Genomic DNA, 27,362 nt, shown 5'->3' with positions numbered 1-27,362 from the left:
AGCCAATAGGAAATTCAACCAGGCTGATTGGACAGAGGCAGCCAAAGGAGGAGCAAGGGGGCTGGGCTGAGGGAATATAAGTGCTGGCCATAATGGCAGGAGACCAGGCCAGAGCTTGGTAACCATATACCACTGTGCCTCTCATTTATTTGTCTGACAAATAAATTATTATTTTAATTTCTCTATTGCTGCGTTGAATATTTCATTCCAGCTAAGCGTTAACCACAAGCAGGGTGCTACAGGACCGCATGCCCGCATTTAAGTTAAAGGAGCGCAAGGTTTCTGTAGGCAACTTAAGTGCTGGATTTGGGCTGGAAATCTGATGGTTGTTTGTTTGTTTCCTGGCTACAAATCAAAACCAACCTCAGCCCCACGTTTGGCTTGCAGTATTAATAGTGGGCTGTGTTCCTTCTTGGTAACAGCCTACCATCTTGCATGAAGTAAGAACTAAGTTAGAAAGACACAGTCTTGTGTCTTTGTTGTTATCTTTTGTTTCTGGGTGGGCATGCTGCTTAGCAATCATGACTATACTAAAATCTTGGATTTCTTCATCACTCCTAATATCAAACTCAGGTAGTATGCCCTAACAGGGTTGGAGCTAAAATGATGCCATCAAGAGGCAAAAGAGAAGTATTGATATGCTTTAGGGAACCCCAAGGTATGGAAAACTATTATTATTATTATTATTTATTATTATTATTAAGCCCCCCCCCCCCCGGAGAAACAAACACAAACAGCCCAGTGAAGACTGGGTAGTAACCACAGAAGATTGAATGTCTGTTGAAAAAGAAAAACTGAGCTTCTCCCCTGGGACAGTAAAAGGAAATGATTTAACTAAAGGAACCAGGAAGTTTCAAATCTCTGTGATGGTAAAGGTAAAGGGACTCCTGACCGTTAAGTCCAGTCGCAGACGATTCTGAAGTTGCGCCCTCATCTCGCTCTATAGGCCAAGGGAGCCGGCGTTTTGTCTGCAGACAGCTTCCGGGTCATGTGGCCAGCATGACTAAGCCGCTTCTGGCGAACCAGAGCAGCGCACGGAAGCGCCGTTTACCTTCCCGCCAGAGCGGTATTTATTTATCTACTTGCACTTTGACGTGCTTTCGAACTGCTAGGTTGGCAGGAGCTGGGACCGAGCAATGGGAGCTCACCCCGTTGTGGGGATTCGAAACGCCAACCTTCTGATCGGCAAGTCCTAGGCTCTGTGGTTTAACCCACAGCGCCACCCAAACATAATAAACAATAAAACATTAAACATTAAACATGGACTGAGAATATGGACTAAGGAATCTATACACATATAGTTTTGTGTGTAGACTTTTCTACATTTGAAAATCCTGATCTTGAAGGACTCTGTAACCCATCAAGGAACCTATGCATGTTCAGAAATTCACTTTGTTTGTGCTCCTCCTTCAAACCATCACAGAACACAGGAGTCAGATGGGGCCAGTGACATTATTGAAAGGAGTGTTCTTTCCCATTTAAGATTCCTAAGTATTAGAAGGTGTTGATTTTTTTGTACATTACTGTCAATGAATTTTTATAAACCACATAGTTTGTAATTTGGAGCTGCCCAAAAATACCTAGGAAGTGTCTTACTGAAGCTCAAGACTATTTGAGTGTGTGGTTTAGTATTGTCCATACTGATAGGCGATAGCTCTTTAGGGTGTTAAGAAGAAGGTCTGTCTTACCAGCTTCTCCCAGATTCTTTATGTTCTTCCTTGAATGAAATATATGTATCTTTTGGAGCAACAGGGCCCTGAAATTAGCTTGCAAAATGTCATTTTAGAAACAACAAACCAGTGAATAAAACATCAGTTTAATATAAGCAACAAAAACGAAGAATAAGTTACATTTACCCCATCATTGCTCTATTGATTAAGCTCAAATCATGTATCTTTCCACCACAAAAAAAGGAAAAAGTGAGGGAAGCTCTATTTTGCAAAAGGTATACAATGGAAATTTAGAGCTGACTCTTCCCCATCCTTTATTGTATATGAAGTGAACTGAATAACGCTTAGAGGACTTGGAATTTAACTTAATTAGAAGTATAATTGCTCATATATCTTCAGTTGGGAGGAAGGATGAAAGGAGTCTGTAAACCCTAGGAACTGATAAGGTTCTTTACTGAGTCATCTGCAGTTCGACAGTGCTCTTCTTCTCAGGCTGAGAGGAAAAATGGTGGCAACAGGTAATATTTACTGGGACAGAGTGACTTTTGCAGCTGTTGTTCAAGTTGCAAAACAATGAAGCATGGGACGGAGCAAATGAGAAATTTCTGGCACAGTGGGATATCAGCTTCACCCAAAGCAAGACGCATAACAGTAACAACCGGGGGAAAGAAATACATAACATCTTACAAGGACAGGAAGGAACATCATGGACAGAATAATTGCCACACACAGAAAAAGATATAGGATATAGTTTGAGTTCCTCACTTGTAGTTTTATAAATCATTTAATGTGTCAGCACAAATAGAAGTTATTAATATTGCAGTTGTTGCATGAGGGATGATTATTATGACTGGAATGTAATTGGAATTAATAAGATTTTGAATGCAGAAGTAAAGAAAACCATGAAACCATCACATCTAGCACATGGGGGGGGGGACTTTATCTAAATTATATAATTTGGTATTTGAACGATTGGTATTAATAATTGTATTATAAATTGGTATTGTTATAATGAGGCTGTTATTGGACTGTAATTGAAAATTAATAAAAAATTATTAATTAAAAAACACACAATTTAATTTCCAAAACATATACAGTGGTACCTTGGTTCTTGAACAGCTTTGTTGTTGAACAAATCGGCTCCTGAATGCTGCAAACCCGGAAGAAAGTGTTCCGGTTTGCGAATGTTTTTCGGAAGTGGAACGTCCAACACAGCTTCCGCTTGAGTGCAGGAAGCTCCTGCAGCCAATCGGAAGCTGTGGCTTGGTTTTTGAATGGTTTTGGGAGTCGAATGGACTCCCGGAATGAACTAAGTTCGAGAACCAAGGTACCACTGTACAGACTGGGATAAAAATCTCCAGTTACAATGTTTGTTGGATAAGTCTTTCTGTCAAGTAAATTGAATCTGTCAAGTAAATTGTCCATGTCAGGATCCACAAGAAATGCACATTCTTTATGGATAATCTCACACGTTATGGTTCATCGAGGCAAGTCAAGACTTGCTTTGCTATTGGGGTTTGAGAACTTATCTGTGAGAAGTATATGCAAAATTATTCATCCATGATGCTGATGGAACTAAGGTGTGGCACTCCCTCCTCTCATCTTTCTGAACAATCTGCTTATCTTCAAACAATGGAATATTGATTTTTCCAGCGATCTATCTCTGCAGTTACGGGGCCCATGGATAAGACAGGATAAAGCTTGTCAGGACAGGAGATACAGAAAGTTTGCAATTTACTTCTTGTGTGGACGTCATAAAAAGATAGGGTTCTGGAACTTTTCTCCTTATTTAGGAACATTCCTATATTTGTAAGATTTTCAGTCACTTCTAGATGGGTCCTTGGCTTTGTCTGAGCCCAGTAATCTTTCCCACCATCAAGTCCTATGACCCAGTAGCCATTCTCAGGACGCAGTTTGGCCTTCCCTTTTCTATGAACAGAATGAGAAACAACCCCTAAGTCCCAATTTCCTTTTCGTCCAACTTCCACTTCCCAGTAATATTTGTCTTCAGAAAAACTGTGCTGCCACAATGAAGGTATGGAGGGTTAACATATCACTGTAGTAAAAAAACTTAGAAATATTTCCTGTGTCTGAAACACTTTTCCTAACTCTGGACACTTCCGGTTGTGAGGGAGCTGACTCTGGGTCGAAGACCACGTCAACTGCAAAGTAAAGAAAACGGATTTCATTAATTGGACAACGACGCCACGTTCAACAAGCTGCCATTGTACCATGTGATAAATAGAAATTTCAATTCAACATCCCATTCCTAGGAATTTTCACTCGGAAGTAAATCCCATGGAGGTCAATGGGACATATTTCCTCACGATCTCCAAAGTGCCTTCCAGGAAGGTGTCTGCTGACTGGAAAAAGGATGCGCTAGAGCAGAGGAAGGCGCTTTTGAGATTGTAAAAGGATTGCGTCAAAGTTCCTCTGGGAGGCCGTTCCTGCAGGGCAGGAGTGGCGGAAGGGGCAAGGTGTGTATGGGAGCAAGCAAGTGGGTGGGAGGGCAAATGGCGCTGGCAAGATGGTGGCTGGGGGAAAAGAGGTGGCAGTACAGCGTACCAGTGCATATCACCCGAGGTACCACTGTAAGATTGCACCAACCTGCATCCAGCAATTCACTATTTCACTATTCAACATAGTTGGGGTTTTTTTGAATCTGGACATTTTCTTCAGTGCTACAGAGGAATCTCCTCCATTTTCATTGTTTTAAAAAACAAAACAAAAACAAATTCACTTGCAGCTTTTGATGGCAAGTAAAAGCATTTCCTGGATCTTTATTACATCCTTTTGGGATTCGAAGGATGATTACAAAGGAAGATTTGGGTTGTGCTTTACAGGATCATCTGAATAAGCGGCACAACAGAAGGTGTGCAGAACTTTCTGATTCCCTCCCACCACTAAAGCCCATTGTCTTTGCTTGTATACTGTGCTACTTATATTTACAAGTATGTCTACTGCAGAAGTGTCATCTTCCAAAGAACATGGAGGGGGCCCTGACATGAAGCTTGCTCCGTGCCTGGCTCCACATTCGGCCTCAACAGTGGAAGGGGGGGCAGCCCCCTAAAAAAAAGATTGGGAGAACTCACAGAGCCTCAGCCCCCTGGAGTTGGAGCGTTTGGTTTATTGACTATTTTATTTAGCAGACAAGTGGTGCTTCCCATATTTTTTGTATTGTTTTGTTATGGTGTTCTGTTTTGTGGTATCTCCCAATGTACCTCTGCAAATACTCAATAAAGTTTAAAAAAGAAAGAAAAAAGTATGTTGTTCTCACATCTGAAGAAACAGGCCTCTCAGAACTCTGTGAATAAAGGAATGAAGAAAAGTAATTCTTAGTAAGTAGTTCTTTTCACATAACAACCAGCAATGTTGGCACAAGCTATCCAGCGAGCTGGCCCACAGCACTTCTCCACACACCACGGAGGTAATGATGATGATGATTATATATATATATATATATATATATATATATATATTATGATGAAGGCAAGCTGTACAACTGAGGGGAACCTAGGTAGTGGCAGGTGGTGATCAAGGGAAGAACAAAATGCTCAGGCCAAGTGATCTTTAAAACTCTGTGCCAGTATCATCACTGTGGCTTAATCGAAGGTCCTTCACTAAATGAATGCCCACTACTGAGCACCTTAACCCTCCAAACTGATACCTACTTTTTTCATGTGTTTTGCCACAAACAAAGATAAATGGAATATATGGCTATATTTTATTTGGATCAAATGGTTGTTTGAAAGCGGAAGCATTTTATAAGGCATACCTTTTTCTTCCTGCAATTTTCTGTTTTCTTGTAATACTGTAGTCCTAAAAAAGAGAAATGTATATAGTTTTCATTCTAAGCAATATCACCCGCCAATCCCCTAATAGAAGGAATGATTCAGGTCCCTTGAGGTGAGTGGCATATATATGACAGGGGGATTTCTACAAATACCATTGAGAGTGGTATAGGCATTATTTGTATATGTCTTTCGATGAACTGACTGGAAGACTATGGACTCAGCTAGATTGGTAAAGAAAAAGCGCTATGTATGCATAGTATATGCAATATAACACTGTGACACCAGATGGCGATGAGGAGTCCTGTTTTTGCTAAGCCGATTTCTCTTTAAAACATTTACAATGCACTTAACTGAAACTTGAAGCTTCTTTGATGCATCTAGATCCAGCCTGTGAGTCAAGGGGGGTGGGGCAGTGTGTGTGTATGAATTCAACAGTGCTTAGTTTCCTTTTGCTGTTTGTTAATGTTGTTAATATTGTTTTGTGGATTATGAGTGCTGTCATGCTTTGTGAATTTTAGATTATGACTTCTTTGTGGTTCTGCTGTTTAATCTGTTTTGTTAGTTATTTTGTTGTTTTGTTAGTTGTTATAGAAAGTGGTTGTTTTACTGATGAGTTGTAAATTATTTTGTGTGATTTATGTTGTGATTGTGATTTTCTATTCCGTTATTGTTTGTAAGCCACTTTGTGACTCATGTGAGTGAAAAGCAGCAAAGAAATACAGTGGTACCTCGGGTTACATACGCTTCAGGTTACATACACTTCAGGTTACAGACTCCGCTAACCCAGAAATAGTGCTTCAGGTTAAGAACTTTGCTTCAGGATGAGAACAGAAATTGTGCAGCGGCGGCAGCAGGAGGCCCCATTAGCTAAAGTGGTGCTTCAGGTTAAGAACAGTTTCAGATTAAGAACGGACCTCTGGAACGAATTAAGTACTTAACCCGAGGTACCACTTTATAATGAATGAATGCATGGATTACATCATCTAACATTTAATTTAAAATCCAAAAGGTACGTGAAAAACAAAGGTAACTCTGTTAGTGCGTCAAAAGAAACATCCAGATCTACAATTGGGCAATACTTTCATTAGGACCAGCCAAAAAGAAATGGCAACAGCTGCAGGGTTTCTTTTGTTGCCTCAGCCGTGGACCAGAGCAGTGGACAAGGAAGTCCAAGTAGAGTGGTTATGTGGCAGTTAAGAGATCTGAATAAGAAGATGTGGGAGATACTGGGGTGTCGGTCCTTAATAAGTAAGACAGAACACCATGGAAACTGTGCATGGAGTGGGGGACTCAATCAGACTTAGCTTATTCTCTCACTACCAACAGAGAGTCACAGAGGAGTTGATCAAGGCTACATTCAGCAGGGGACAGTGTTTCCATTCAGCTATAATGATAGTTAGCAGCAAACAGTCCAGCAAGCACGGGAATGGTTATCGGTTCAATTGAGCTTGATTTACAAGCATATTCACAGAGCTGCTCTTGCACACATCCACCACACATCAAGGATGTTCAAATCTGAGTCTTTCTGGTTATGTTTCCAACAAGATCCGTGCCAAAACCTCTTAAGCCTGCCTCTGTGTTTACGTTCTTCCTATAGGTGTGCCCAACATTGGGACTTTGGACTGAGAGTGTTAATTGGTTCTCCATCACTGTCACTAGAGAGTGGTTCCGGAGCCACCTGACCCCTTGGCAGACTGTCTTCGTCTGGGCTCTCTTCCAGCCCCCCTCCCATTGATAAGGAAGTGCCAGGTCTAGAAACGGGGTGTCATTTCGAAAAGACAAGCCTCCTGTCTCTTCCGCCGGCTGACTCTCCTCTCCTACCCCGTCTCCTGCCTCATTTGCTGGGTCCTGGAGAGTCAGGTTTCTTCCGCCGGGTGACTCTCCTCTCCTACCCCGTCTCCTGCCTCATTTGCTGGGTCCTGGAGAGTCAGGTTTCTGACATCAGCCCCTAACCCACAAATCAGTTACAGGGAAGAGCTTGGAATGCTCCACCCCAGATAATGTCCTGTGTTTAATGTTTGGCTAAGACTGGCAGAAAATGCTTCAAAGCACAGGGATAATCTTGATGGTTTATTTTTTAATACAAAAATGACAAAGGCAAGCTACAAAACTGAGGGAAACCTAGACAATGGCAGATGGTGATTGAGGGAAGAACAAAACCTTCAGGCCCAGCGATCTTTAAAACTCTGTGTTGGTGTCATCACTGTGGCTTAATCTTAAGGCCCCTAACTAACGGAATGCCGGCCAATGTGCACCTTAACCCTCCAGTCTAATACCTTCTTCTTTCATGTGTTTTGTCACAAAGAAAGAGAAATGGAATATGTGGTTATATTTTAATTGGAACAAATGGTTGTTTAAAAACAGAAACATTTTATAAGACATACCTTTTTCCTTCTGCCGTTTTCTGTTTTCTTCTAATCGTACTAAAAAGAGAAATGCAAACAGTGAAAAGCGTATGGTTTTCATTCTAAGTAATATGGCCTGCAATCCCCTAATAGAGAGAATGATCCAGGTCCCTTAGGTTAGGGATTTGCCTGACAGAGAGGGTTGCTTCCCCTGCTGACAGCAATCATTAGCTGCAGACACAGGACAGGCAGACATCTAGTCTGTCTTTGAATCTCCTATACTTCTACAAAATAAGAATTCCAGAATACTAGGCATGAAAACCCCCCCCAAGAGAGAAAAGCAACCCCGAAAGGGCTATTTGTACTTGCTCATAATGCTGATATTTACTGGCTGGAGTAACACAGGGGAAAGTATGGGCCGGGGAAGACATTCACGTAACATTTCTCAATCTAGACACCAGTTTCTTAACATAACTAAGGTATTCATAAACAATTAATAGAACATCAACGAGTATAAAACCAAACCAAACAATTCTTCATAAGATAAACTATCACAAGATCAACAATCATAAGATACAAAACAAAGATACAACCCCCCCCCATGAATGGCGAAACGTCCCTCCCCAGCAACAACCCCCCCCTAAACAACACCCCAGTTCAGTAGTCCAGAGTGTGAGAATCTCGTAACTAGATTTTATAAAAGGAGAAGATGGAGTTACCGTATTTTTCGCCCTATAGGACGCACCGGCCCATAGGACGCACCTAATTTTTTTGGGGGGGGGGAATAAAGGGGAAAAAAATTATTTCCCCCCCAGGCGCGGGACTGGGACGGTGGAAGCCCGAGCTTCCCCCGACCCTAGCCCCTAGAACATGCAGCTCTCCGCAAGCCGTGGGAGCCCAGCGGCGGGCTCCCACAGCTGAAGCTAAGCCTGGGCACGTTGTGCCTCCCCGCTGTCCCCCGAGCTTGCGGGGCTGGCGGGGGGGGAGAGAGGCAGGCTTCTCCCCACTGCCAGCCTCCAAAGGACGTCGGGAGACAGCGGGATGGCGGCGTTCCGCCTCCCCGCTGTCCCCCAAGCTTGTGGGGCTGGCGGTGGGGCTCTCCTGAAGCCTGGAGAGCGAGAGCCTGCATTCGCCCCATAGGACGCACACACATTTCCCCTTCATTTTTGGAGGGGAAAAAGTGCGTCCTATAGGGCGAAAAATACGGTATATCCACGTTCAGATCTCCCCCCTCCCAGATGTGCTTTTGGCATTACACATATAATTACAAATAAGAAGAGTGCACGCTCGCTTTTGTGTTCTCACTGAAGGATGATTACAAACGAAGATTTGGGCTGTTCTTTACAGGACCATCTGAATATGCTGCATGATACAAAGTGTGCAGAAATTTCTGATTCCCTCCCACCACTCAAGCTCATTGTCTTGTATTCTGCTAATTATAACTAAAAGTATGTTTATTGGCAATTTATTTTATTCAACAGGCAAGTGGTGTTCTCTCTCTCTCTCTCTCTCTCTCTCTCTCTCTGGTGTTCTGTTTTGTGGAATCTCCTATTGTACCGTTACAATAACTTAATAAAGGTTAAAAAGAAAGAAAGTCTACTTTGTTTTCATGCGTTTCAAAGTACAACTATGCAGAACACAACGTGTTTTGTCACAAACAAAAGGCAAATGAAATATAGGGTTATATTTTAATCGGATCAAATGGTTGTTTGAAAGCGGAAACATTTTATAAGGCATACCTTTTTTCTTCCTGCAATGTTCTGTTTTCTGGAAATAGTCCTAAAAAACAGAAATGCATATGGTTTTCATTCTAAGCAATATGGCCCACCGATCTCCTAACAGAGGGAATGATCCCGGTCTCTCAGGGTGAGTGGCCTGCCTACAGCAGGAATTTGACTGACTGAGGGACTTTCCACAAATACCATTAGGAGTGGCATAGTTGCTGGGTGTACACAAGCACCATCCTGCTTTACGTGTGGAGGGGGTTGATGGTGTGATTCTGGAGACATTGTTTCACACCACTTCCCTCTGATCGGTAGAGCTGACCAAGTCTCCATTCAGCACGGGGCATTGTTTCTATTCAGTCCCTAACCCATAAATCAGTTACAGGGAGGTGCTTCGACCACCTACCCGCACCCCAGATAATGTCCCGGGTTTAATGTGGGGCTCAGGCTGGCAGAAAATGCCTCTTGGTTTAGCAAAGGGGTAATCTTGATGGTTCATATTTCTCCTTTCAAATACAAAAATTGAATATGTGGCCGTGTTTTCAGTTGATCAAATGGTTGTTTACAAGCAGACAGATTTTACAAGACATACCTTCTTCTTCTTCCTTTATTTCCCCTTTTTCTTCTTTAACACTCTGCTCTTCATTCCGTGAGAGAGTTTCCTTTTCTCTGGCACCTTGAAATGTGGGGCAGGGGGTCGGGGGGAATCATAAGGAAGTCCAATTTAGCTTGGCATCTAAGGGCACTACCAGAACAGAATACCCTATTGGATATTTTTATTTGCAACCAACTATGGAATATAGAGCTGTAGGACTCTACGGTAAAAGCCCCAAGGCAAGGATGTAGTAGTGGATAAATTCTGTGGATTGGGGTAGTCTACTTGTGCCTGTTCAGATATTGCTGGACTCCAGCCTCAGCCAGCATTATCAGGGATGATGGGAATTGTAATCCAGCTACAGGACTGTTAAAATCACAGATTAGTCATCTGTGCTATAAGCCATTTGAGGGGGATTGTACCCTCTGTTGGATTGTTTTTGTACATCTGCAGACCTTGTGCAGAGGCAGATCTAGGGGAACATGACTGGTTTGGCCACACTGGGCACAGAGCTTCTGGGACACTGCAGCAGGTGACACAACTATGAAGTCCTACAGAAGGCCGGATTTGGGCGTCACATGGGAGACCACTGAAATGTGAAAAGCCAGGGTCCACCATTGCCTTATAATTACTCTGAGCATGTAGATAAATCTCTCTTGGGTCTCTGCTATAGCTGCAATCTTATCTGCACTCATAGGAGCCAACTCCTAGGGGCTGAGGGCTCTTTGCACCCCCAAAATTGATGGGCATTGCCATGCAAATGGTGTGTATACTGTCTTGTGATCGATTATGTGGAGAGGGGCTTACCTGGGGCCCCCAATATTTTATGCAAGTTGGCCCCACTGTCTGCACTCCACTCCTCACATGAATTCACTATTAGAGAGAGTGATTTATACGGTACCTTTTGTTGGGTTTGGAACTTAACAGGTTAAGTTGTTCCCATGATGCCTCAGCATTCTGACGTCAGCTTTCGAAGCTGGGAGGAGTTACGCTCTGTTCCTCTCTGGTCTCTGAGGGAAGAGGTCGCAGTTTTTGGTCATGGCTGCGGTGAGCCCAGGGATTTCCTGGGGAAAGTCGGAATAAAGAACTGTAAATAGACAAACCGGGCTCTGTGTGTTTGTCTGAAGCTAAGTGACAGTTTCACCGCTGTGTTTAACTCTGCTGAGGCGTGACTGGAGAGCTACTGAAGACGGAGCTGAGTGGCGCAGCTCGGAGGAAGCGCGCCGGGCATAAAGAGCTAATTGTGGATCGTAAATCAATTAGCGGGGGTCACGCCAAACCAATAAATCAATTCCAACAGGTTATGGGTGCTTAATCACCGATCGTAAAAACTGTCACAGGAACGCTTTGAAGTGCCGGAATGCGTTTGAAGTCGCTGGCAGGAGTTTTTGCCTGGTGTTAAGAGGCAAAGGAGAGCTGCGGAGCTCAGAGCAGCTGAAAGACACTAAGTGGTTGCCTGTGCTGAGAGCTGAGTGCTGGGAGCTGAAGAGCAGCTGGAAAATCGTTTCTCCACGGATGGGTGCCGGAGGAGCTTGTAATCTGTGAGTACAGCTTGGGGCCCCTTGGGAGAACGGAAGACGATGGCAGACAGCCAGGTCTTGGAGGACATTGCGTTTGAACAGCTCACTCTAAGAAGTTGAGCAAGGGCTGCTGGGATGTGCTGTGAAGCTTCAGCAGGAGGCCAGAGCCCCGGAGAAGTATTGCCAAAAGCCTAGAGATGGCTGCAGCCCCTGTTCCTGATGTTTTAGCCTCAAGGAGTGCTAGTGAGCAGATCGGGGGGGCGAAGGATTCCAAAGGCAAGTGTAAAAAGTTTTCCACTGTGCGTGCTGGAGTGGAATGTCAACAAAGCAGGTTCCCAGAAAGCCGCAGTGGGAGCCAGGCCAGAGGGGGCGGAGCTGGCAAGGAGTGCTTTTCCGGAGAAGGAGGGCCAAGCCGGCTGGGAGGAGCCCCGGGCAGTGTTTTTCCACTGGAGTTCGTCGTTGCTACGTGCTGCCCATGGAGAGCGGAGACAGCTGGGCAGGAAGGTCCCAAGGTCAACCAGCTGAGTTCCCATGGGAATCAGTCTCGGAGAGGAGGCCAGCGTGGGAACGCAAGGGAAAGACGTGGTTCAGACGCTGGGGAGGGTTGTTTTCTTATCACTGCTTCTATGGCAACTGTGAAGAACAACTCCAGCCAGGACACGGTGACACACTGGGTGTTGAATACTGCTGTTGGTCAGCACCTGCTAAGCGAGCCTGCTGGCAAAATGCGGAACTGCAGGGCTGTTTCAACAGGAACAACTGTGATGTTAGCAGACGGAATGAGAAAGTCGGTTTCTGCTGTGGCTAACATGTCTTTTTCTCCTTTACAGGAGGAGCTAGAGGTCTACGTTGGGGGGAAACAAGTGGCCAACGTGAAAAGGGGGCAGAACAATCTCTTTGTTCTGGAGTCACCTCTGGAGGGTGGTGGGAATGCTGGAAAAGCACAGGCGCAGTGTGCTAAGGTTCCCAGTCATGTGCAAAAGCTGCACAGGTGCACAAAAGGGTACAAACTCCGGAAATGTGGGAGGTCCCTAGGGTGCAGGGCATGCAAAGGTGCACAGGTACATGGTTTTCCCGGGTTTGGGAGGGTAGCCAAAGAGCCCTTTGAGCTCTTTGGGGCAGGTGGTCCAAAGGTTCAGGAAATGATCTTCTGTGGATATGATCCTGCAACCAATGGGTGGAAGTTTGCATACCCAGAGGGTGATCAAACCAAGCTGCTGGTCAGTAAGCAGGCTGAGTTCTGTGAACAGGGTGGGTGTTCAAGACTCAGGGATAGTTCTGATTTTCTCTCAGGATGTCTGTCTGATTCTGAGGAGGAAAGGGAGGCAGAGGCTGATCCCGGTGATGGGGACCAGGTCCAAGATCAGGGTTCAGAACCCGGTGATGGGGACCAGGTCCAAGATCAGGGTTCAGGGCAGGTCTGGGCATCTCCAAAGGTTGTGAAAGGAGTGTCCAGGTGTGAGGCTTCATCTCCGGTTAGCGTAATGGAGAAAGCTCACAAACAGGGTGTCAAGTCAGAGGGGGAAGGATCTGACGGAGAAGACACAACTGCTGGCCCAAATGGGTCAGTAGGGTATCAGGTCACAAGTGCGTGGAAAAGTGTCGCACAGTGTGATTCTGGGAGTGTTGAAGGGGTTCAACAGGTGCCTGGGAAAGATGCCGGGAAGGGGCACAAGGCAAAGGGGAAGGTGTTGAACTCAACAAGGTCTTGTCAGAATGGTTCGGCAAGAGGGGGTGTTGGGTTTGGAACTTAACAGGTTAAGTTGTTCCCATGATGCCTCAGCATTCTGACGTCAGCTTTCGAAGCTGGGAGGAGTTACGCTCTGTTCCTCTCTGGTCTCTGAGGGAAGAGGTCGCAGTTTTTGGTCATGGCTGCGGTGAGCCCAGGGATTTCCTGGGGAAAGTCGGAATAAAGAACTGTAAATAGACAAACCGGGCTCTGTGTGTTTGTCTGAAGCTAAGTGACAGTTTCACCGCTGTGTTTAACTCTGCTGAGGCGTGACTGGAGAGCTACTGAAGACGGAGCTGAGTGGCGCAGCTCGGAGGAAGCGCGCCGGGCATAAAGAGCTAATTGTGGATCGTAAATCAATTAGCGGGGGTCACGCCAAACCAATAAATCAATTCCAACACCTTTGTGCATGAATGCCCAAACAGTGACTGCAAGAGCGAGAAGAGCGAGAAGAAGAAAGACAAACATCACCCAAAAGGCAGTGCAGGAACAATAATTCTCTGAGGTACTGTTGCCTGAAAGAAAGAAATGGCAGAGAATAAGGGATGCCTTTTTACATGCTATGATAGTCAGACAATCAGGCAGTATGATTAATCAACTGAAAACCTTTCCATTGATTAAAAATAGGTTCCTACTTGATCAGGCAGCAGATATTTAAAAAATGATAACCATTTTAAATGGAACCACTTGAGTTCTGAGATTTTTGGAGTCATTGCCATCTATCCAGGGAATCAGTATCAGTCGTGGCAGCAGGAACTCATGGAGGACAATGGAGAGGACTCTGGTAACACATTATTCAGAAGTTCAGCCAGGTCCTTTCTTTGCTTATTAGATTATGATGTCGCAAAGAGAGTAATGGGAAATATAGTTGTAAGGGGGCCTGGTTTCCTTTGTTACCCCCCCTCCCATGGTCACATGAACCAACAAAAAAAAATACATTGTGCCACTTTATAAGCATAGATGCAAATTTGGAACTAACTGCTAAAATTTAATCAGAAATAGTTTCCAATTCACCCTAGTGAATAGATGACCCAGGTTCCTGCTCAGTTTGCTGAGCAGTCACTAACTGTTAATGATCAAATTCAAGGCCACTGCTTTCCCTCTTATGGCACTTCATCTTTAAACCAGTCTTGGACTGGGAAGCTTTTCAAAGAGAGGGTGCCTTCAAATAGGACTGTCCTTTGTGAAGGAGAGGTCATCTCTGGTGATTACTGTAGCTTTAAATTTTACACCACAAATGCAAAAGTCAGTCCTGAGCTATTTCCTCTGTGCCCGTCCTACTTTGTGATTCATACCTTTTGAAGATTCAACAACCAGAACAGTTTGGGTCTGAGCACCCCAGTCTTTGGTCTTGACAATGCAGCTGTAGCTTCCTTCATCAGACTTTTTGGCCATTTTCAGCATCAAGGAAACATTTCCAGTGTCCAGTCCCTCTGTGGCAAACACTGCCCTGGACTCATAGCCTTGCCCAAATGTTTCCTGCCCAGTGAAAGCTGTGAACTGGTAGATGTTCTCCGTGTTGTCATCTACAGTTTTTTTCCACTGAACTTCCACGTTTTGTGGCAGAGCCCCAGAAGAGCTCTGGCATGGCAAGATGACATCTTGCCCCACATACCCAATGACAAATAGGGCAGAGTTCAGTTCAAAATGGTCTGGAAAAGAATCACAAATATTAAAGGCAACAGCAGCACCACCAAGTCTGAGGTTGAAACGTTTCCCCAAATGGTACATCTCGGGGTTTGGATTCCCTACAGAAGGGGCAAATATTTTCCCTCCACATGACTTTGTGTACATGGAGGTGAGCGGTGAGATTGGGGAATATTCTGATTGAGAGGAACAGGCAGCCTTTACAAGGATCTCACCTGATGTATGGGCCAGACTTGTCTACAGACCTTTGGGGCACTTGCACTGAATACCATTTTTAAGGTTCATTTTGAGGTTATTTGATGATGGCTACACTATCTGATTATCGCTATCGGGGAAGGTATGAATTAAATGGCCTCGGCCCAGTATACCTGAAGGAGTGTCTTCACCCCCATAATTTAGCCTGGACACTGAGGTCCAGCTCTGAGGGCCTTCTGGCAGTTCCCTCACTGCGAGAAGTGAAGTTACAGGAAACCAGGCAGAGGGCCTTCTTGGTAGTGGCACCCGCCCTGTGGAACGCCCTCCTGTGAAATGTCAAGGAAATAAACAACTATCTGACTTTTAGAAGACATCTGAAGGCAGCCCTGTTTAGGGAAGTTTTTAATGTTTGATGTTTTATTGTGTTTTAAACATTCTGTTGGGTGCCGCCCAGAGTGGCTGAGGAAACCCAGCCAGATGGGCAGGGAAATAATAATAATAATAATAATAATAATAATAATAATAATAATAATTTATTATTATTAGAGTTCCTGTATTTACAGTAGACTCTCTTCAGCTGGCTTTTGGCCTGTTTGCACTCTTTGTCAAACCAGCTGGAAGATCCCAACAAACTTTGTGAGCCACTACTCTTGATCTCAGTTCTCAAGTGGTCTTGCAATCTGTCAGTCAAGGTCTTAAATAAGTTCATAGCCTCAACAGCAGAGGTAGCTGAGATGATAGAAGCAGGAAAAGCCTTTAAATCATCTGTATGAAGGAGGTGAGTGTGTGTAGCTCAATAGTGAAGAATGCATGTCTGAGATCCAAGCCCCAGCATTGGCAGGTAGAGCTGGGAGAGAACCCTGTCTGAAATTCTGGAGAGGTGCTGCCAGTCAGTGCAAACAGTATTGAGCTAGATGGATCAGTAGTCTGAATTCAGTACAGTGGTACCTTGGGTTACATACGCTTCAGGTTACATAACCTTCAGGTTACAGATTCTACTAACCCAGAAATATTACCTTGGGTTAAGAACTTTGTTTCAAGTTGAGAACAGAAATCGTGTAGTGGCGGCACAGCGGCAGCGGGAGGCCCCATTATCTAAAGTGGTCCTTCAGGTTAAGAACAGTTTCAGGTTAAGTACGGACCTCCAGAATGAATTTAGTACTTAACCCGAGGTACCACTGTATAAGGTTAGGCTGCTATCAAACAAAACTAGTTAGCTGACTGAACTCTTCTCACGCCAAAGCCTCATCTGTTACTGAGACATCCTCCTGCTTAACAGTGACTGCCCCACCTTGTCTTTGAACATTTCATTGCTTACTCCTACTTGAAATGAGAGTAAGATGTAGGGAGGCAAAAAGAATTAATTAGCTTTTCTGCAGGGCCACTGCAGCTCCTAGTTTCCCAATGAGAATCAGTCGTATAATGAGAACACAATCAAGATGGAGGCAGACACCTTTCCAAATTCTGCTATGGCTTCTCCACTGTCAAGTAGGAAAGGAGAAATTGCAAAGATCCACCAACGAGAACCCCATGCGCACATTGATTTCTGTGTCACAACATGCCTAAAAGTCCTTCTTGGCTAAGTCCATGGTAACATAACATTATGTTGCTGCTGCTTCTCTACACTTTTTACCTGATGAAGGGATCAGTGCCAGGAATACAATGTAGAAAGAACCAAGAATGAGATAGACAATTTCTTTAGGTTTATGGACCCCCATCCTTCTTTAGACAGCTCCGATCTGAAATATGAGCAACAGCACCAACAATCATAATTAGGAGCAAATGCTTTGTGTTTCGAAGCCCCTCTCTGTTACATCCCCATCTATCCCAACAAATCATAGCAATCCAGGTTTCAAAGTCAAGGAAAATAATATGTTTTAATTCTGTGAAGTTTTTGCTTTTGCTTGTTAAAAAAACTCCCTTTTGTCAATAGCTACTTCCATGTGGAAATTTAACGTAGCCGGGATTTAGAAGTCCTTCTTGCTAATATGCACAACAAGATACTGCTCTTTCCTTTGGCCTTTGACACTTCAGATATTTGCTTTTGGGGCTGATCTTGGGTCTTCCTGAAACCATGCAGTAAATAAAACTACAGGGATTAGGTTTGTAGTTGGTTGCCTCCCTCAATCTGATTGTTTTATTGTTATGTAGTATTGAGTTGGGATGGGAGAGAAATTTGGTTTGGTTCATATTTCAATGTGAAATAAGAAAGATGAACACAAATATACACACAAACTGAAACGCAGCAATCCTTCAAAATTCACACGGGCTCATGTGATGCAGTTCTCTAACCAAAATCTGTGTACAAAAATGCACACATTAGGGGAAAGTGAGCACCAAAAGGTCCGGTTCTTGTTGGCCGTTAGAAAACATATTGTAATTTAAATCTCTGCAAAGTACACATACCTCACACCAGCACTGAGAATTGCACATTCATCCATTGGGGAAAAAACTACTTCCTGGATGCTTTCTCAGACGTATTTTGCTGGAGAAAGAGAGAAACGAGAAAGAAAGAGAGAAATGATTAAAACGCTCTGCCCTTGACTACCAGAAACCAAACTGCGGTTGGTGTTTGTTTCGCTTCTGTTCTTGGCAGGGTGAGAGCAGGTTCAGTGCTGCTGAACCTTGGCCAGAAAAAAACAGATAAAATTACAGATTAATTTAGGGGAAGGGCTGAAGCTGAGTGGCAGAGCATTTCTCTTGCAGGCAGAGTTAGCACATGCTGAATTTATGCAAATGTGTGCCCTCTTTTGCCTCTTTTCTGGAGATGTGTAAGTAGCTACCCTACCAAGAAACGTTTCTCCTGCTTCAGTTGAGCAACCACCTCCCAGCAATAAAACGTAATGTTTGCATTAGCAGAATACTTGCCAATATGATAAATGGTGTATTGTAGAGGTAGGGTTTGCTTACTGCTAAGATCACTTAAAACTGCGGTTCACTATGAAAGTCCTCTTAGTAAAGACACGGGGGGGGGGGGGACCTCCTGACAATGCTGTTTGCAAGTACAGTGTTTTAACTGGAGAAAGAAAATGACAACTGCTGCAGAGAGGGTCTGCAAAAGAAGCAAAAAGACAAAAAACATGCAGTCTGGGCAGGGCAGAGCCCTAATTTGGAGGGTTCAAGACCTTCCCTACTCATGGGGGCATGTTTGCAGGCATCGCTGCTGGTATAAGAGAAAAGGATTGCAAGGAAGCCTTGCTCCAAGCACCTTGTGTATATGAACATGCCCAGTGTCCTGTCCCCCTGCTGCCCTGATGTTCACCTCAGCATGCATGCCAATAATAAGAGTACCACCAATGATACCTAAAAAGTGTAGGCTGGCCAAGAGTGCCTTTAACCCAATATGACCTCATTTGATCACCCCATCACTCCATCCAGTTCATGTCTTCTATAAATAAAACCACAATTCAAAAACAGCCCTCTGCAGATCCTCAAGAAATAAGTCACAGCTTGCCTTGGACAGGAGGATGCCATCATCCTGAAAAATGGTGGGGAAGATCCATGTGAATCCTGCCATGAGGAATGTACCCCAAACAAAGTCCTTAAACAGGCAATTCACCTTCCTGCGGGCCCTATCCACCTTGATTGGTAGGTGTGCCTCTTGCCACACACAAGGCTCCAAGAACTCAGACCAAACCAAGGAAAGAAAGTATGGATCCAGCAAAGATCCTTCGTAACTCGCTAGGATGTTAATTCCTGTCCATTGGATGAAATAATTCTCACCCAAATGGATGTGTAAGATGTGGGGGAAGAACCCAGGCACCTCAAGGTGAGAAAATGTGGCCAGCAGTTCTCCTCAAAGCATTCTTCTCCCAGTTACGCACTGGAAAGTAATATGGGCAGGCAAATGTAACTGCATACCGACAGCTGATGATGCATCCCTCCATTGCACACAGAACAAGAGGGATTGCTCTCATAGTGTAACTCTGAAAGCCTCTATCAACAGGCCCAAATCTGCCTAAAGAAAGGAGAGAGTTACCAGAGAGTACCTAACATGTAACTTGTAAACACTGGAATGCCATCTCTTGATGTCCTTGATAAGATCTGTAGGGATGCCCATCAAGCCACAGCCATGGCTCCAATACGGAATGAATGTATTCCAAATTGTCACATCATCTGGTGATGTAGGGCCTGGGGCAACACTGCCCCAAATTGAAACTGCATCAGTGCTGAGGAATCCTGATTAACCAAAAGATAAACGTGTCCCATAGGCCTATTGGCCAAATAAGCCATGAGGGCCATCATGGGCCATATGTACAAATGGGCAACTATCAAGCATGACCTTGGAGCCAAAGCCTTGCTGGTCCATCATGAACCACTTCAACACTATGTGCCTCTATACCCCTGTAACAGGAACATCCCTAAACAGCAAGACCTGCAGAAGGAGTCTGAAATATACTCAGAGTCGCAAAGTGATTTCATGCTCTTTATTCAGCTCATAGTGGTGAGGAGGAATGAATAAATGTCCCCTCACAGTATCTGCTTTATATACATTATTTACACAATGGGCTGCACATGATTGGCTAATTCTGGAATTCTACTGTAAGCCAATCAGGTTGTGGATTCACTTCTATCTGGAGCAGGATTGGGTGGTTCCTGCCAACCAATCATACTGCTGCATTGTTCTAGGACCAATCAGACTGCTGCATTCTGAATCCTATTGTTCTAGGACCAATCAGACTGCTGCCTTTTGGATCCTATTGTTCTAGGACCAATCAGACTGCTACAGTTTGGATCCTATTCAACTCAGTACATAACACCCCTCCCCTCTAAGTTCCAGTCCTGCCCGGGAGGTCGCATTCATAGTCCTCAAGGTATGCCGGCGGCCTACGTGTGCGTTGTGGCCTGGGGTGTTCCCTGGTCCGGGCTCCGGGTTCTGGCTCGTGTTCCAAGGATGCTGGCTGTGATGCGGCTGTTTGGTCTGGTGCAACCGGCTCGCTCAGTCGTGGTTCTGGTTCCGGTGTCCTTTCGGCCTCACGGGTCCTCTCTGTATTTACTGATTCTGCCTCTCCTGCTGGCCCCTCCTGCTCTATGGGCCTCACTGCCCCGCTGTTCCCTTGGGACTCCTCTGACCTGTCCTCCTCCTGGTTTTCTCCCGGGAATCGTCGCCGTATCTGGTCGCAGTGGCGGCGCCAGCATTGCCCCCCATCCGTTAGCATCTCGTACGACACGGGGCCAGTGACCCTGGTGATTGTGGCGGGTACCCATGCTGGGCCTGCCCCAAAATTCTTTGCGTACACTGGGTCCTGGGCCTCGAAGGTCCGGGGGTTCCTGCCTTCCCCCACCACTACCTCATCCTGAGCTCTATCGGGGTGAAGGCGGTCCAATCTGATTGCAAGGCGCCGACCCATTAGTAGTTCAGCGGGGCTCCGGCCAGTCGTTGAGCTGGGGGTGCTGTGCTGTGCTAGAAGGAATGTGGCAAGGCGGTACTCCCAGTCCCCTTGCGTCATGCGGCGAAGGGTGTCCTTGGTGGTCCGCACCATGCGTTCTGCTTGGCCATTGGTGGCAGGGTGGAACGGCGCCGAACGGATGTGGCGGATGGCGTTCTGCGCTGTGAAGGTTTGGAATTCTCCTGACGTAAATGCAGTCCCGTTGTCTGAGACGAGAGTGTCAGGGAGCCCGTGGGTTGCAAACAGCCTGCGTAGTACCCGGATGGCTGCGGACGTGGAAGTGGACGGTACCAGTGCGACTTCCAGCCATTTGGTGTAGGAGTCCACCACTATGAAGAATGTTTTCCCCTGAAAGGGGCCAGCGAAATCCACATGCAGGCGTGACCATGGTGCTCGGGCGGACTCCCAGGACTGGACTGGGGCCCTTGGGGGGTCTGGGCGGGATTCTTGGCAGGCCTGGCAGTGTTTGACCCAGGCCTCTATCTCTCCATCGATCCCCGGCCACCACACATAACTCCTGGCAAGGGCCTTCATTCTTACTACCCCTGGATGTGTCTCGTGTAGGGCTGTGAGGACCCTTTTGCAGAGGGGCTGGGGAACAACGACTCTGCTTCCCCATAACAGGCACCCCTTGTGGGCCGACAGTTCATGTTTGCGGGTTGTGTAGCCGGCGAATTCTGGCCCGGGGCTGCTGCTGGGCCATCCCCTCCACACCCAGTCCAGGACCCGGGAGATGACCCTATCTTTCTTGGAATGGTGTGCAACTTCTTGTGCCTGAATGGGGCGGTCGGGAAGCAGCTCCAGGCTCATAACCTCTTGTGCAGGTGCTGGGTCAGGGCCTGTTTCCGGTAGTGGTAGCCTGCTGAGGGCGTCCGCATGGCCCATCGCCTTCCCAGGTCGGTGAATCAGTGCATACTGGTAGCTGGCAAGGAAAATTGACCACCTGAGGACGCGAGGAGACAGCACTTGGGGGGTCTGCTTTTCGGGGGCAAACAAGCCAAGCAACGGCTTGTGGTCAGTCACCACGGTGAAGGGCCGCCCGTACAAGAAATCATGGAATTTTTTTACTCCCTTTACGATTGCCAGACCCTCCTTGTCGATTTGCGAGTAGTTCCGCTCGGTTGTGTTGAGTGTCTGGGAAAAGTACGCCACCGGTACCTCTCTTCCATCCGGGAGTTGGTGCCCCAGGACAGCTCCAATGCCATAGGGTGAGGCGTCGCATGCTAGCACCACCGGCAGCCTCTCGTCGAAGTGTGCCAAGACCGAGTTTGAGACAAGCAAGTCCTTGACTGCCTGGAATGCGGCCTCCTGGCGCTGGCCCCACACCCAAGGGGCCCGCTTGTCCAGGAGTCTGTGTAGGGGCTCCGCTACCGCCGCCTTGTGGGGAAGGAAGGAATGGTAAAAGTTCAATAGTCCCAAGAAGGCCTGAAGTTCAGTCTTGCTCTTGGGCGCTGGGGCATCACAAATGGCCCGTACCTTGTCCCCAGTCGGGTGGACCCCTTCTGCGTCCACCATAAATCCCAGAAAGTCCACCTGAGGCACTCCTAGTAGACATTTTTCCCGCTTCACCTTGAGACCCGCCGTCTGGAAACGGTGCAGAACGGTGCGGAGGCGGTCCTCAAACTCCTCTGGTGTGGGGCCGGCAATCAACACATCATCGAAGAAGGGGGTGACGCCAGGAATCCCTTTAAGGAGAGAGTCCATTATATTCTGGAATATGCCTGGTGCCACGCTGACACCGAATTGCAGCCGCTTTACCCTGAACGCTCCTCTGTGCGTCACAATCGTCTGTGCCTCTGCTGTGGCCTCATCTACTGGCAGCTGTTGATATGCTTGGGCCAAGTCCAGCTTGCCAAAAATTTTCGACCCAGCCAGGGTGGCAAGGACATGGCTGACCACTGGCACTGGGTATGCGTGGGCCGTGAGGGCCTTGTTTATGGTACATTTGTAGTCTGCGCAGATGCGGACCGAACCATTAGGCTTGACGGGGTGACGATTGGGGTTTCCCAGGGAGCATTAGGCACCGGCTCCAGCACTCCTTGCTCTACGAGTCGGTCCAATTCCTCGTCTATACGGGGTTTCAAGGCGAACGGGACCCGGCGGGCCTTGAGCCTGACCGGTCGTACTGCGGGGTCAAGCTGTAGCGCAATGGGGGGGCCCGTATACTGTCCCAATTTCCCATCGAAAACCCCTGGAAATTCCTTGCATATGGCGTCCACGTCCACTTGTAAGCTAGTGTGGTTCACCCCGGTGACAGCTAGCCCCAGTGGTCCAAACCATGCCAATCCCAGTAAGCTAATGTAGGGGCCCTTGACCACAAGCAAGTCCAGTTGCCGCGTCCGCCCTCGGTATTGCACCCTGAAGGTCCCCACCCCCATTGTGGGGACCTTACGTTTCTGGAAGTCCCGGAGGGTGAATGGGGCCGGCCTGAGTTTGGGACCCCCAGTGGGACACAGTTTCCTTAAGGTCCTTGCCGAGATTATGGATAGAGTTGAACCCGTGTCAAGCTCCATGCGGCATGGGGCCCCCTCTATCTGTACCTCTACATAAATTTTCTCTACGTTGGGGTGGGGCAACTGGTATACCTGGAAGTCCGTGAGCTCCGTCGAGTTGCCTTGGTGCGTTGGGCCCCGGGACCTGGGGCTCTTGGATTGGTCATCTGATGCCTGGTGTCGGGTGGGCCGAGCCCGACACACCCGGGCGATGTGTCCCGATTTTCTGCACTGCCTGCACTCTGCGTTGCGGAAACGGCAGGTCCTCCTCTCGTGACTCTCCCCGCAGCTTGCGCAGTTCCCTCCTTCTCGTCGAGGCAGCTGTGGTCTGTGCGCTGCTTGAGTGCGCTGCTGTACTCGGTGCACCTCCTCCCTGTCGGATCCTGAGTCGTCGGTGAGGTCTTCATGGTGGACCCTCGGTTGGGATGGCAGGCTCGGCCGTGCCTCTTGGGTCGACCTCTCGGCAGCTTCTGTTGCCAGGGCCTCCTCCAGAGCGACCTGGAACGTTAGGTCCTTCTTAGCGTAGAGGCGTCGTTGCAGCTTCTCATCCTTCAGGCCACCGACGAGGCGGTCACGAAGCATGTTCTCCAGCTCTGAGAAGTTGCAGAACCGGGCGGCTTGGCGGAGAGAGGTCACAAACCCAGTTATGGTTTCCCCAGGGGCTTGCCGCTTTGCGTAGAAGGCATTTCGACGAGCCACCACTGAGGGCTGCGGCGAAAAGTGCCCCTTCAGCTGTTCCATTATTGTTTTGTATGGAACAGTAGCGACGTCTTCAGGCGCAAGGAGAGCCCGGGCGATTTCAAACGTCTCCTCTCCGCAGACGCTGAAGAATATCGCCCTCTTCTTGGCGTCTTCTTCGTCGGTGACCCCTTTGGCTTCTAGGAGGAAGGTGAAACGGGAGGCGTACGCTTCCCAGTCTCCAGATGCTGGGTTGAATGGTGAGAAGCTGCTGTTGGCTGCCATTCTGAGTTCCTTGTGCCCCGGAGCTGAAGCCTGGATACACGGTGCGAGGCAGCGGTGCGGCAGTTGGCGGTGCTGCGGTGCTGTGTGTGGCAGTCAGCTCAGCGGGATCCCACCTTCGTCGCCAGTGAAATATACTCAGAGTCGCAAAGTGATTTCATGCTCTTTATTCAGCTCATAGTGGTGAGGAGGAATGAATAAATGTCCCCTCACAGTATCTGCTTTATATACATTATTTACACAATGGGCTGCACATGATTGGCTAATTCTGGAATTCTACTGTAAGCCAATCAGGTTGTGGATTCACTTCTATCTGGAGCAGGATTGGGTGGTTCCTGCCAACCAATCATACTGCTGCATTGTTCTAGGACCAATCAGACTGCTGCATTCTGAATCCTATTGTTCTAGGACCAATCAGACTGCTGCCTTTTGGATCCTATTGTTCTAGGACCAATCAGACTGCTACAGTTTGGATCCTATTCAACTCAGTACATAACAGAGTCTCACTGGGATGGAGGGAGCAGCTCACCCAGCTGGATTTGAATAGGAAGCTTATCTGTCTGTCAGGTAGTTTCTCATTTCAGGCTGTCTGTCAGTGTGCTTTTTACTATGTTTTTATCATTGATGTTCTGCAATGTATTTTTAATGTTTTAATGTTGTACTCCACCCTGGGATCTTTAGATAAAGGGTGGTATATAAATTGAATAAATAATTAATAGTAATAATAACAATACCTAAACCTCACTAATTACATGGATTAGGAGAAAGTATGAAAGTTGTGTTGGCAAAACCCTCAGAAGGGGAACAGTAAAAAACAAACAAACTTCAGAATGTATTTTAGGCTGATTGTAGAACTGACCACATTGCTACAGCATAACATTTATTTTGGGACATTCGCTCATTTTTTCTCTTCCTTTGAGGTTTTCGTTAATGTACTGTTTAACCTGTTAGGTTAATGATTTTTTTAATAGCTTGTGCAAACACGTACTATCCAGACTCATCTCTGCCTGTAATGTGGTCACTATGTCTGCAGAGAAGGGTATCTGCTCTTGCACTCTGCTTCAGCTTGTGGCCTTCAAACATGTATCTTGCGGTTGGACACAGTGAGAACAGAAAGCTAGGCTAGAAAGGCCTTTGGTTTGATCCAGTAATGCTCTTCTTATGTATCTATACACGACCTAAAGGCTATATAACAGTTCTTGAAAAAGGAACGCTAACAGCTACATAAATTGAACAATTATGATGAAGTTGAAAGAAAACTCCATGTGGCATTGGATGGAAGAGTCTCAACTTCTTCAGTGGTGCTTTCTCAGGTGGACTCGGCAGAATTTCCAAAGATGCTTTTAAAAACCTAGTTTTACAAGATAAATCCAAGCTGTGTTTTAATGCCTCATATTTTCTCCCTCACCTCAGCATACACACAGACTTGTAACAGGTGGTCCAAGCAGGCTGAAAGTCTGGGTGTTCTTAATAAGGCCACAGTTGCCTTCTCTTTCAGGGAGAAAAATATGGTTGCTGCCATCATTATGCCCCCTTTCCATTATGTGCTTGAGAGAACAACAGTGTTTTCACCTGGGATCGAAGAGTTAGAAGATCTGGTGCTAGTCAAGTTTCACCGAGAAGGGACATTCAACCAGGGATGCTAGCAGGATTTCCTGGGCTGAGTACCACTGCCACACAAGCATGGGTGTAGCCATGATGGGTGTAGCATGGGGTTTGGGGTGGCAGAACCTGAGTTAGTTAAGTATTTTTTATTGATTTACTTGATTTGGAGCTACTTCTATATACATACAGATCCTCCAAGAGTCCCTATTTTCCAGGGATGTCCCTTATTTAGAGAAGCCATCCCAGTTTCTGATTTGATCCTGGAATGTCCTGCTTTTCCTTAGGATGTCCCTATTTTCATTAGAGAAATGTTGGAGGGGATGGAGTTATACAACCCCCGAGCTGTCAGAAGGAAATCCCGTATAGGGAAGTTTTTAATGTTTAATGTTTGATTATGTTTTTATATATGTTGGAAGCAGCTGGGGCAACCCAGTAAGATGTGTGGGGTATAAATAGTAAAATTATAATTGTGGAACGGGACATCCCTATTTTCATTGGAGAAATGTTGGAGGGTATGTACGTATATAAACTTAGGAAAGCCTGCCTGTTGCAATGATAAAAGGGAGAGGGGAGAATGATTCATAAACCTTGAGCTCCTGGGTGGAAAAACAAGACATTCTGAGCACATGCAACTTCACAACTCTTAGCAGAACGCACTCAATATTTTGCCCTCATTGAGTAACAGAAAAGTATCATTGTTTATAAGAATTTTAACTTTATGCCCCTGTAATTGGTTCTATGATTTTATGGTTGTCTCTGCTGACAACCCCCCCCCCAACTTGTCACTCTGTATTAATACACCACAGTCCACTGATAACCAACTAACTAGTAGCCGCTGTGTGGAGGACATGCAAAGGTAAAGTGGTGTACTACAATATTAACATTTCCCTTTGATTTCTTTCAAGAGTGTTATTGTTGAGTGAAACATTCAAAGCCAGCTAATTCAATTTTACACTGCAAAGGGTGCACACTTGGGGAGTGAATGGAATAATGTGAACAGTAATTAAAAAGACATACACAGGGCAGACTCTCGTCTTCAGTGCAGCCTCAGGCTACCAAGAACAGCAAAGGTGCTTCTGGCGCCTTCATTATACAGTGGTATCTCAGGTTAAGAACTTAATTCGTTCTTGAGGTCCGTTCTTAACCTGAAACTGTTCTTAATCTGAGATACCACTTTAGCTAATGGGGCCTCCCGCTGCTGCTGCGCTGCCGCCAAGCGATTTCTGTTCTCATCCTGAAGCAAAGTTCTTAACCCGAGGTACTATTTCTGGGTTAGCAGAGTCTGTAACCTGAAGCGTCTGTAACCCGAGGTACCACTATACAGCTTCAAGCAAATGCTGAATACTCATTTCTTTATCCTGGTCTTTGACATTTGAGGTGTATATTTTTAGGAACCGCCTCATTTTTGTGGTTGTAAGTGGTTTTAAACTGTTTTTCATGTTGTTGTTTTTAAACTTGTAACCCATCCTCTGACCTTAGGGTGAAGGGCTGGTAAATAACAACAACAACAACAACAACAACAACAAAATAAATAAATAAATAAATAAATAAATAAATAAATAAATAAACAAATGCTATATTTGTCATTGTGGTGTTACATTAGTCACAAGAAATACTGTTTATAAAACACATCTCACCACATTTTCTTAATGCTAAGAACCTAAAAGAATGTAATAAGGTTAAAACATATAGATTT

At 46.0% G+C, this 27,362-nt stretch overlaps 1 protein-coding gene and 1 long non-coding RNA gene across 2 annotated transcripts in view; both read right to left on the bottom strand.

The window, feature by feature from the left end:
• LOC308461147 overlaps nucleotides 1–27,362 on the bottom strand; it is a 95,400-nt gene that overhangs the window by 49,028 nt on the left and 19,010 nt on the right. The gene's annotated exons all lie outside the window — the stretch shown is intronic.
• Nucleotides 1,801–17,753, bottom strand: LOC308461141 (uncharacterized protein). The gene is made up of 10 exons (XM_080977803.1): nucleotides 17,626–17,753; nucleotides 16,853–16,958; nucleotides 14,673–15,029; nucleotides 13,779–13,892; nucleotides 10,126–10,209; nucleotides 9,549–9,588; nucleotides 7,849–7,887; nucleotides 5,446–5,489; nucleotides 4,948–4,974; nucleotides 1,801–3,832 (listed from the first exon to the last, which is right to left on the bottom strand). Exons 2-9 carry the CDS (start codon nucleotides 16,935–16,937, stop codon nucleotides 4,967–4,969), a joined length of 771 nt encoding a protein of 256 aa, XP_080833929.1. The 5' UTR covers nucleotides 16,938–16,958; nucleotides 17,626–17,753; the 3' UTR covers nucleotides 1,801–3,832; nucleotides 4,948–4,966.

This window comes from Podarcis pityusensis (genome assembly GCF_964106645.2).
Source record: "Podarcis pityusensis genome assembly, chromosome: 13".
Lineage (NCBI taxonomy): Eukaryota > Metazoa > Chordata > Lepidosauria > Squamata > Lacertidae > Podarcis > Podarcis pityusensis.
This window is presented reverse-complemented; position numbering and strand designations above follow the sequence as displayed.